This window comes from Oncorhynchus clarkii, chromosome 32 (genome assembly GCF_045791955.1).
Source record: "Oncorhynchus clarkii lewisi isolate Uvic-CL-2024 chromosome 32, UVic_Ocla_1.0, whole genome shotgun sequence".
Classification (NCBI taxonomy): domain Eukaryota; kingdom Metazoa; phylum Chordata; class Actinopteri; order Salmoniformes; family Salmonidae; genus Oncorhynchus; species Oncorhynchus clarkii.
This window is the reverse complement of record NC_092178.1, coordinates 29,687,807-29,700,231: the sequence shown is the minus strand read 5'-3', so window position 1 is coordinate 29,700,231 and position 12,425 is coordinate 29,687,807. Positions and strand designations below refer to the sequence as shown.

General features: G+C 43.7%; 1 protein-coding gene across 7 annotated transcripts in view; it reads left to right on the top strand.

Annotated features, from left to right (window-relative positions):
* The window catches only part of LOC139392201 (semaphorin-4A-like), a 54,892-nt gene that overhangs the window by 28,788 nt on the left and 13,679 nt on the right, over nucleotides 1-12,425 (top strand). For 6 of the 7 annotated variants that reach the window (XM_071139998.1, XM_071139999.1, XM_071140001.1 and 3 more), the window contains 2 exons: nucleotides 9,539-9,699; nucleotides 10,022-10,081. In XM_071139998.1, the coding sequence (XP_070996099.1) occupies nucleotides 9,539-9,699; nucleotides 10,022-10,081 (221 nt within the window). Of the gene's footprint in view, nucleotides 1-9,349; nucleotides 9,700-10,021; nucleotides 10,082-12,425 lie in introns of those variants that run through there. The other variant, XM_071139996.1, reaches the window with a different exon arrangement.

Below are 12,425 nucleotides of genomic sequence, written 5' to 3'. Positions count from 1 at the left end.
AAGACATGCCACCAGAGGTCTCTTCACAGCCCCCAAGTCCAGAACAGACTATGGGAGACGCACAGTACTACATAGAGCCATGACTACATGGAACTCTATTCCACATCAGGTGCACGTAGTAGATTCAGATTTTTTAAAAACAGGTAAAAATACACCTTATGGAACAGCGGGACTGTGAAGTAACACAAACACAGGCACAGACGCATGCATACACACACCATAACATACGCACTACACACACACATACACTTGGATTTTGCGTTGTAGATATGAAGGTAGTGGAGTAGGGGCCCGAGGGGGCACGCTTAGTGTGTTATGAATTCTGTAATGTTAAAATTGTATAACTGCCTTAATTTTGCCAGACCTCAGGAAGAGTAGCTGCTGCTGTAGTGTAGCTACATACTGTAGAAAATCATACACCATTATTGCTTGATGATCTTCTGAATTTCCCAATACCTTTCTGATGCATTTCAGTCACTTCAAACCAAACTTCCTTCAGATTGAAATACTTTCAAAATTACTGTCAGACTGATTTGTAATAGGGCCAATTAAAGAAGTTAACATTGGCCATCGATTACCTAACTGTTTTTTACATGGTGGGGGTCGCAAAACAATTTTGATATTTTATTTATTTTTTATTTCACCTTTATTTAACCAGGTAGGCAAGTTGAGAACAAGTTCTCATTTACAATTGCGACCTGGCCAAGATAAAGCAAAGCAGTTCGACAGATACAACGACAGAGTTACACATGGAGTAAAACAAACATACAGTCAATAATACAGTAGAAACAAGTCTATATACGATGTGAGCAAATGAGGTGGGAAGGGAGGTAAAGGCAAAAAAAGGCCATGGTGGCAAAGTAAATACAATATAGCAAGTAAAACACTGGAATGGTAGATTTGCAATGGAAGAATGTGCAAAGTAGAAATACAAATAATGGGGTGCAAAGGAGCAAAATAAATAAATACATTAAATATAGTAGGGAAAGAGGTAGTTGTTTGGGCTAAATTATAGGTGGGCTATGTACAGGTGCAGTAATCTGTGAGCTGCTCTGACAGTTGGTGCTTAAAGCTAGTGAGGGAGATAAGTGTTTCCAGTTTCAGAGATTTTTGTAGTTTGTTCCAGTCATTGGCAGCAGAGAACTGGAAGGAGAGGCAGCCAAAGAAATAATTGGTTTTGGGGGTGACTAGAGAGATATACCTGCTGGAGCGCGTGCTACAGGTGGGTGCTGCTATGGTGACCAGCGAGCTGAGATAAGGGGGGACTTTACCTAGCAGGGTCTTGTAGATGACATGGAGCCAGTGGGTTTGGCGACGAGTATGAAGCGAGGGCCAGCCAACGAGAGCATACAGGTCGCAATGGTGGGTAGTATATGGGGCTTTGGTGACAAAACGGATTGCACTGTGATAGACTGCATCCAATTTGTTGAGTAGGGTATTGGAGGCTATTTTGTAAATGACATCGCCAAAGTCGAGGATTGGTAGGATGGTCAGTTTTACAAGGGTATGTTTGGCAGCATGAGTGAAGGATGCTTTGTTGCGAAATAGGAAGCCAATTCTAGATTTAACTTTGGATTGGAGATGTTTGATATGGGTCGGAAGGAGAGTTTACAGTCTAACCAGACACCTAAGTATTTGTAGTTGTCCACGTATTCTAAGTCAGAACCGTCCAGAGTAGTGATGTTGGACAGGCGGGTAGGTGCAGGTAGAGATCGGTTGAAGAGCATGCATTTAGTTTTACTTGTATTTAAGAGCAATTGGAGGCCACGGAAGGAGAGTTGTATGGCATTGAAGCTTGCCTGGAGGGTTGTTAACAGTGTCCAAAGAAGGGCCAAAAACGTTTGGGAACCCCTGTCTATGGCTTTGCCTGGGAGGCTGAGAAGAGACTGTTGGTTGTGACTAAACACATCTAACATGATTGGTGCTGATCAAATGTTAACCGTCGAACCTTGAGTCTGGCCCTCGTGTGTGTTTGTGTACTCAGCACTGAGATCTGGAACACAAATGGCTTGGCCCGAGTCCAGTTCTTCCTGGATTAACCAGAACTGAGCACCCGAGAGAGAGACGACCCATATCAGACCCTGAGGTGAGGGGGTGGTGCCTTTCAGACAGGTATTTTAACGCAACACAGCTGGAGTGGAAAATGGGGCAGGATATCGGCTAAAGAGATTAGTTTACATTTAAAGAGTCGCACTGACTTCAATTGAAATAGTAAAATATCAAACTTTCATGTCTAGGAGTTCTAAAAAAAAAATTGTTAGTCCACTGTTGATGCAGTCACAAAATAGCAATCAAGTTTTCAAGATATAGGACTGTCAAAAAGCTATTTGTAACTTGCCACATCATTACAGTCCGGTGTTTTGAAAGCCCTATATCTTGAAAACTTGATTGCTGACATGCACAACATTTTGGGACTGCATCAACAGTGAACTAATGGAAGAAAAAAACATACCAAAAGAAAGTTACTGGATTTTCTGGCTTCTCTCTCCCCTAGAAAACCCCTGAATAATGTAATTAATTAATTAATGTGTATTGCCATCCTCCCATTTCCTGGCGCAACCACTTCTGTGAGGGAGAATCCCAGTGGAGAAGCACATCCCCGTTGAAGCATAGACCACACTCATCATTACTACGCACATCTCTCTCTCCCTGGGGTGAGCAAATAGCACACTGGAAGTTTCTCCCACCACCTCAGTACCTCTACGCTCAGATGGGCTGGGTATGAATGTTGACTGATGTCGCCCACAAACACGTCACACTCTTGCACTCTCTCACACACACATACACCCATGCATGGCCAGATTAATCATCACAGATTCCACACCCTTGCAGGCACGCGCTGAGACGTAAACTCTCTGCAGAACATGACTTCACACAGATCCAAGTCTCCTGAGGCCCGAGGAGTAAAGCAAACAGTCCTTGGCAACCGTTCAAGTGAAATGTTGTCCGCAACTCCAGCAACCTTGGCAAGGGATTCACAGGGGTCCTGAGTAAGGCCGTGTGGAGGAGGCCTTGCGCCGGACAAACAAGCAACAGTCGATTTTTGCTGTTTCACGTTCTCCACTAACTCCTAAGCTGAAGCGGTTTTCTCATGACCTCCACAACAAAGGAGCACTGTGTGCCCAGGGCCTGGAAAGAGCCACTTCATAGGTGGGGTGGGCACTTCCAGCATGGAGCTGAGCTGGTGTTTTTGCGAGACGTCTCCCGCTAACAGAGCTTGGAGAAGGACGGAGTGGTGAAAGGTGACCTTGCACACAATGAAACCAGTGTTCAACTAGAGAGGGGTGGCGAAAGCAACCTTGACCGGGGCCTAATGACAAGTGTTGACTACATTAACCCCAACATTTTCAACTGGAATCACACATTTTTCATGTAGGGCTGTAGTCTGTTCAAAACATACACTGCTCAAAAAAATAAAGGGAACACTTAAACAACACAATGTAACTCCAAGTCAATCACACTTCTGTGAAATCAAACTGTCCACTTAGGAAGCAACACTGATTGACAATACATTTCACATGCTGTTGTGCAAATGGAATAGACAACAGGTGGAAATTATAGGCATTTAGCAAGACACCCCCAATAAAGGAGTGGTTCTGCAGGTGGGGACCACAAACCACTTCTCAGTTCCTATGCTTCCTGGCTGATGTTTTGGTCACTTTTGAATGCTGGCGGTGCTTTCACTCTAGTGGTAGCATGAGGCGGAGTCTACAACCCACACAAGTGGCTCAGGTAGTGCAGCTCATCCAGGATGGCACATCAATGCGAGATGTGGCAAGAAGGTTTGCTGTGTCTGTCAGTGTAGTGTCCAGAGCATGGAGGCGCTACCAGGAGACAGGCCAGTACATCAGGAGACGTGGAGGAGGCCGTAGGAGGACATCAACCCAGCAGCAGGACCGCTACCTCCGCCTTTGTGCAAGGAGGAGCAGGAGGAGCACTGCCAGAGCCCTGCAAAATGACCTCCAGCAGGCCACAAATGTGCATGTCTGCTCAAACGGTCAGAAACAGACTCCATGAGGGTGGTATGAGGGCCCGACGTCCACAGGTGGGGGTTGTGCTTACAGCCCAACACCGTGCAAGACGTTTGGCATTTGCAAGAGAACACCAAGATTGGCAAATTCGCCACTGGCGCCCTGTGCTCTTCACAGATGACAGCAGGTTCATACTGAGCACGTGACAGACGTGACAGTCTGGAGACGCCGTGGAGAACGTTCTGCTGCCTGCAACATCCTCCAGCATGACCGGTTTGGCGGTGGGTCAGTCATGGTGTGGGGTGGCATTTCTTTGGGGGGGCGCACAGCCCTCCATGTGCTCGCCAGAGGTAGCCTGACTGCCATTAGGTACCGAGATGAGATCCTCAGACCCTTTGTGAGACCATATGCTGTTGCGGTTGGCCCTGGGTTCCTCCTAATGCAAGACAATGCTAGACCTCATGTGGCTGGAGTGTGTCAGCAGTTCCTGCAAGAGGAAGGCATTGATGCTATGGACTGACCCGCCCGTTCCCCAGACCTGAATCCAATTGAGCACATCTGGGACATCATGTCTCGCTCCATCCACCAACGCCACGTTGCACCACAGACTGTCCAGGAGTTGGCGGATGCATTAGTCCAGGTCTGAGAGGAGATCCCTCAGGAGACCATACACCACCTCATCGGGAGCATGCCCAGGCGTTGTAGGGAGGTCATACAGGCACGTGGAGGCCACACACTACTGAGCCTAATTTTGACTTGTTTTAAGGACATTACATCAAAGTTGGATCAGCCTGTAGTGTTGTTTACCACTTTTTAATTTTGAGTGTGATTCCAAATCCAGACCTCCATGGGTTGATAAATTTGATTTCCATTGATTTTTGTGTGATTTTGTTGTCAGCACTTTCAACCATGTAAAGAAAAAAGTATTTAGTAAGAATATTTCATTCATTCAGATCTAGGATGTGTTATTTTAGTGTTCCCTTTATTTTTTTGAGCAGTGTATTTATTGGCTGAATACATGACTATTTTGAGGACGTTACTGCATAAAATAATCAGATTGCTTAACCTTTGTGAACCCAGAGGTAGAACTTGCTTTCAATGCAAGGAAATGAAGACTTGAAGAGAATACTTCTCAAAAGCATAATTTTTAACGTCTTTATGATTCAGTCGTATGATCAGGGTGCTAATTCCAGGGTGCTAAGTATAGTGGTCGATGTAAATTGTTCCCAAGCTCTCTGCTACAATGACACAAACCAGTCAAACCCCCACGCTGTCTTCACTTCAGCTCATACAGAGTAAACCCATATTTCACCAAACTTTGTACTGTTGCAAAAACTACTCTTCAGAGTTCAAGCGGAACTAGTCTTGTCCACCAGCCGTGTGTCTGACAGCTGTGAACCCAGGAAAGCCATGCGAAAGCAGAACGAATGCATTCACAAGTCTTTAAAAAAAAACAGTTTCTGTGAAAAGCGTGAAATAGGCCTAATCAATGTAATCCGTTTGACTGTTGACTGGTTTTGAGGAATTGCCTAAAGCTGTTTTCTGGGTTCACTCACAGCACTTACTGTTCAAGTCTCATTAATGTTGTCAATGTTTTGTCGTCTGTAACGCCCATGGCGTTCTAGTATTAGCTTCTGACGCCCCAGGCTTACGCGTTCTCTCTTGACAGGAGGTACAGGAGGTATTGTAACAGATCATAACAGTTTTCTGGGTGGCAGTACCTCTGTTCAGTAAGCAGAAGTGTTAGAACAATTCAGAACACTGATGTACTTGTCAGGCATCCACACGTATAGATCACTATACACGCATGCATTTGTGCTGTGTTTAAATCGAGGCCTGTGTGTTAAATTTAAGGGTTGTGTGCGTGCATGTGTTTTTGAACACCTCTGTTTTTTATGTGTGGCCGTGTTTGAGTCAGGGCTGTGTTTCTGTGAATGCATTCAATAGCTGGCCGTATGGTTGAGCCGCGGTACATGTATGTTTCCGCTGTTGTCTTAGCACATGACTCCAAATCTCTATCTTATCTCTTATAAAACCGAGATCTCATCTCACCAGAAATACTGCTCTAAGCAGGAAGTGGCTTTGTGCATTGTTCGTCAGCTCAATGTCACACATACACAGGCACCTTTCGCAATCACTGAACACAAAGCTGTCATAGTGAAGCTCTGTGCCGATTTCAAAAATAAATAATATATACACATACAGTTGAAGTCGGAAGTTTACATAGTTAGGTTGGAGTCATTAAAACTAGTTTTTCAACCACTCCACACATTTCTTGTTAACAAACTATAGTTTTGGCAAGTCAGTTAGGACATCTACTTTGACACAAGTAATTTTTCCAACAATTGTTTACAGACAGATTATTTCACTTAAATAATTCACTGTATCACAATTCCAGTGGGTCAGAAGTTTACGTACACTAAGTTGACTGTGCCTTTAAACAGCTTGGAAAATTCCCGAAAATGATGTCATGGGTTTAGAAGCTTCTGATAGGCCAATCATTTGAGACAATTGGAGGTGTACCTGCGGATTTATTTCAAGGCCTACCTTCACTCAGTGCATCTTTGCTTGGCATAATAGGAAAATCAAAATAAATCAGCCAAGACCTCAGAAAAAAAATGTAGACATCCACAAGTCTGGTTCATCCTTGGGAGAAATTTCCAACTGCCTGAAGGTAACACGTTCATCTATACAAACAATAGTACGCAAGTATAAACACCATGGGACCACGCAACCATCATACCGCTCAGGAAGGAGGCGTTCTGTCTCCTAGATATGAACGTACTTTGGTGCAAAAAGTGCAAATCAATCCCAGAACAACAGCATTGGACCTTGTGAAGATGCTGGAGGAAACGGGTACAAAAGTATCTATATCCACAGTAAAACGAGTCCTATATCGACATAACCTGAAAGGCCGCTCAGCAAGGAAGAATCCACTGCTCCAAAACCGCCATAAAATAGCCAGACTATGGTTTGCAACTGCACATGGGGACAAAGATTGTACTTTTTAGAGAAATGTCCTCTGGTCTGATGAAACAAAAATATAACTCTTTGGCCATAATGACCATTGTTATGTTTGGAGGAAAAAGGGGATGTTTGCAAGCCGAAGAACACCATCCCAACCGTGAAGCACGGGAGTGGCAGCATCATCTTGTGGTGGTGCTTTGCTGCAGGAGGGATTGGTGCACTTCACAAAATAGATGACATCATGATGATGGAAAATTGTGTGGATATATTGAAGCAACATCTCAAGGCATCAGTCAGAAGGTTCTTAGTCGCAAATGGGTCTTCCAAATGGACAATGACCCCAAGCGTACTTCCAATGTTATGGCTTAAGGACAACAAAGTCAAGGTATTGGAGTGGCCATCACAAAGCCCTGACCTCAATCCTATAGAACATTTGTGGGCAGAACTGAAAAAGTGTGTGCGAGCAAGGAGGCCTACAAACCTGACTCAGTTACACCAGCTCTGTCAGGAGGAATCGGCCAAAATTCACCCAACATCGACAACAGCCACCCTCGAAGCAGCGTTACCCATGCAGAGCAAGGGGAATAACCACTCCAAGTCTCAGAGCGAGTGACGTTTGAAGCTCTATTAGCGCGCACCCGCTAACTAGCTAGCTATTTGACATTGGTTACACTAGCCTAATCTCGGGAGTTGATAGGCTTGAAGTCATAAACAGCTCAATGCTTGAAGCGTTGCGAAGAGCTGCTGATAAAAAAATTCACAAAATTGCTGTTTGAATGAATGCTCTCGAGCATGCTGCTGCCTACCATCGCTCAGTCAGACAGCTCTATCATATCATAGACTTAATTATAGCATAATAACACACAGAAATACGAGCTTTTGGTCATTAATATGGTCGAATCCGGAAACTATCATCTCGAAAACAAGACGTTTATTCTTTCAGTGAAATACGGAACCGTTCCGTATTTTATCTAACGGGTGGCATCAATAAGTCTAAATATTCCTGTTACATTGCACAACCTTCAATGTTATGTCATAATTACTTAACATTCTGGCAAATTAGTTCGCAACGAGCCATGCAGCCCAAACTGTTACATATACTCTGACTCTGCGTGCAATGAACACAAGAGAAGTGACACAATTTCACCTGGTTAATATTGCCTGCTATCCTGGATTTCTTTTAGTTAAATTTGCATGTTTAAAAATATATACTTCTGTGCATTGATTTTAAGAAAGGCATTGATGTTTATGGTTAGGTACATTGATGTTTATGGTTAGGTACATTGATGTTTATGGTTAGGTACATTGATGTTTATGGTTAGGTACATTGATGTTTATGGTTAGGTACATTGATGTTTATGGTTAGGTACAGTCGTGCAGCAATTGTGCTTTTTTTTTCGCAAATGCGCTTTTGTTAAATCATCCCCCGTTTGGCGTAGTTGGCTGTCTTTGTTAGGAAGAAATGGTCTTCGCACAGTTCGCAACGAGCCATACGGCCCAAACTGCTGCATATACCCTGACTCTGTTGCAAGAGAAGTGACAAAGATATTCATGTTAGCAGGCAATATTAACTAAATATATATATATATATATACATAGTTGAATGTGCTGACAACAAAATCACACGAACATTATCAATGGAAATCAAATTTATCAACCCATGGAGGTCTGGATTTGGAGTCACACTCAAAATTAAAGTGGAAACCACACTACAGGCGGATCTTTCCGAACTTTCATGTAATGTCCTTAAAACAAGTCAAAATGAGGCTCAGTAGTGTGTGTGACCTCCACGTGCCTGTATGACCTCCCTACAATGCCTGGGCATGCTCCTGATGAGGAACTCCTGGACAGTCTGTGGTGCAACGGACGATGGTGGATGGAGCGAGACATGATGTCCCAGATGTGCTCAATTGGATTCAGGTCTGGGGAACCGGCGGGCCAGTCCATAGCATCAATGCCTTCCTCTTGCAGGAACTGCTGACACACTTCAGCCACATGAGGTCTAGCATTGTCTTGTATTAGGAGGAACCCAGGGCCAACCGCACCAGCATATGGTCTCACAAGTGGTCCCTTTATTTTTATTTTTTTGAGCAGTATATATATATATATATATATATATATATATATATATATATATATATATATATATATATATATATATATATATATATATATATATATATATATATATATATATATATATATATATATATATATATAACTTTTCTAATTCATTTTTTTTTACTTAACACTTATTTTTCTTAACTGCATTGTTGGTTAAGGGCTTGTAAGTAAGCATTTTCACTGTACGGTTGTATTCCGCGCATGTGACAAATAACATTTGATTTGACGTTTCTGCTGCTGAAAATGTAGGCCTAAGCCAATATTCTTTTAGACCATTTACTAGCTACTCGAATCCAACATGGATAGCATATGCGAGATTTGAACCCACGACCTCTGTGGGGCTGACACCATGTTCCAACTGTCTGAGCCGTATGATACTCCTTGATTCATATGAAGGTCCAGCTCTACCTGTATGTACTGTACTTTCTTTTGAATGGGAAGCCTAATGCCTGTCACTTTAATCTATTGCTTAACAGGTTCACCCGGGAGGTGTCTCAGCCACTTCGACAGCTCGGACGTCGGCAACACCACGACACTGTTGCTAAGCGATGACGGCGACACGCTTTTTGTGGGAGCGCGGAACGCAGTTCTCTCATTGGATGTCAGCCAGGAGGATGCCATTGTGATGAGGAGCAAGGTGCGGGGTTGACATTTACACCCGTGTTATTAACGTTGTATTATGAGCTCTATGAGACTTCATGAAGCTTTATAGACCCCATAAGCTTTAAAGCTCATGCATAAGACCACCAGATTTTGTGGGAAAATACTTCAGCCTTACAGTTCATGCAGGCTATATCGGATCAGCAGTTTTCTATTGGTAAATATTCAACACTGCCTGGAGCTCGTCTATGCTGCAGAAAATGTCCCCCTCCAGTGGTTTAGTTCAGCGGTTGTTATGTGAAACACAAACACAGCTGGTTCAAGTCTGAACACTGACCTCTCTCCCTTCATCCTCTCAGCTGGACTGGTCCCCCTCAGAGAAGGACCTGGACGAATGCTCCATGAAGGGCAAGAAAAAGGCAAGTTAACCCTGGCTCATACAATCCACCCATTTAGTGTTATTAATGCCACATGCGGACAGTGTTTCCCCCTAGATTTGATCTTGGACAGGCAATGAATATCGCAAGGTTTTTCAATAGCACTTAATTTGAACTTTAGAGCTTAAATAATAACTTAATACGTTAGAATTATAAATGACAAAGCAAGTAGGTGGGGAGATTATAAGGCTGGGCAAGCGGGTCGGTCTTAGTGAGGTTAAATATGACTCACCGGAGGCACTGCTGTCGCTGCATTCCACTACCATCTACCCCAGCAAGACTGTAATTCCCTAATGGAACTTTTTTTGCTATTTGATTGATTGGATAACTTACACCGGCTTCCTGGCCGTCAATGTGTTTGCAATACGAAAGGCGGAAGTTGATACAAGATGGTCTTAGCCAATAGGGATTAGCAGATTTATGGACCTGTAGGTAAAGTGTTCTTGTTAGCTCAGAAATCTGCGTTTTTCACAGAAGATGAAATGTCTTGCTGCATTTTGTAAACACAGATCTAAAATGCTTATTGTAATTTCTGTTCAGCGTCAGACTTCCTTTGGGCTTCAGTTGCACTTCTCCACTTGGATGAGAATTCACAAACAGGCATTCGTTTAGCAGACAGCACTCTGACTGAAGTGTCGCTACTTTTGTCTGGTACTTTTCTGTGTATCCTACTCTCCGCGGTAAAATGCCATATTAACTTCAAGCAAAACATTAGTAAATGCAAATGGCTACTTTCTTTTGATCAACTTTAGAAATATGATGGCCATGTGTAGTTTTAGCAAAAAATACCTTGCTTTTTCATTGTGAACGCATTTACTTGTGTAGCTGCTAGCCAAATAGCGTTGCACTTCTGTTGTCATCTGATGAAGCTATTTTCTGCCGAATGTATTGTACTAATGTATTTACTGTGAAGAAAAACTATAGTTGCACACCCCTGATCCCTCTATTGATGACAAAAAAACTGTTGACATTCAAAATAAAACGCAGGTGAAATGCGTTAAAACGCAGATTTTTTGGGATGGTCTGCGTTTTGAAAATGCAGATTTATGAACTCTCAACGCGACCCCTGACGTTGCGTCACATGCAATGGCCTTAGCTACATTTGAGATATCTTCCTCTGACTGGTCAAACAAAGCCATTCTATACACATCGATAGTATAAATCAGATGAGAGATGACCATAATGGCCATGCATACAAAGAAAGACCAATTCCATTATATAATATAGACTTGATCCTCTTCAAAGGTTATGCGAGAGCTTATACACGAAGGTACCTTGCACAGATTTATGCACAAAGGTAAATATGTCATGATTACCAACATGCCCCATATCCCATGATTAAGGATTGAGAAAGGAGCTAGGATAAGTTATCTTACAGAGGGATAAAGAAATGATGCGAAGGAAGCTGGTCTGTGTGTGTGTTGGGGGAGAGTATACGCAATTCTCGCAATAAAAACTTCCCAATTGATCTAATTCAAGTTAAAAACATGACGTTTCGGCCGCCGATGGCCTTCACCAAAATGACCGTTGTTGGGGCAGAAACAAGGAACTGCCATGGCTTATTGTAATGCAGGTCTTCCATGAAGTAAGCCTCCACATGTGGCTCCATTAAACTAAGTAATAGGATCAGGTTGACCAGCGCTAATGGTGCTTCCTCCCCCTTACCTGCTATCTTTAGGCAGACTAATCTAGAGGTGAAAGAAACGCACACCTATTTAGGCGAGTTCCTGGCTGGTGGAGTAGAACACCTTTTAAAAAATAAAGGAGAAGGGCCTCCTGGATGGCGCAGTGGTCTAGGGCACTACATCGCAGTGCTAGCTGTGCCACCAGAGACTCTGGGTTTGCGCCCAGGCTCTGTCGCAGCCGACCGCGACCGGGAAGTCCGTGGGGCGACGCACAATTGGCCTAGCGTCGTCCGGGTTAGGGAGGGTTTGGCCGGTAGGGAAATCCTTGTCTCATCGCGCACTAGCGACTCCTGTGGCAGGCCGGGTGCAGTGCACGCTAACCAGGTCGCCAGGTGCACGGTGTTTCCACCGACACATTGGTGCGGCTGGCTTCCAGGTTGGATGCGCGCTGTGTTAAGTAGCAGTGCGGCTTGGTTGGGTTGTGTTTCGGAGGACGCATAGCTTTCGACCTTGGTCTCTCCCGAGCCCGTACGGGAGTTGTAGCGATGAGACAAGATGGTAACTACTAACAATTGGATACCACGAAATTGGGGAGAAAAGGGGGTCAAATTTGTAAAAAATAAAGGAGAGCTGCACACGCTAGGAGCTCAGATGCAAAAATATTTCTGTCCAACGTTTCAACAGATGAGCGGTCTTCTTCA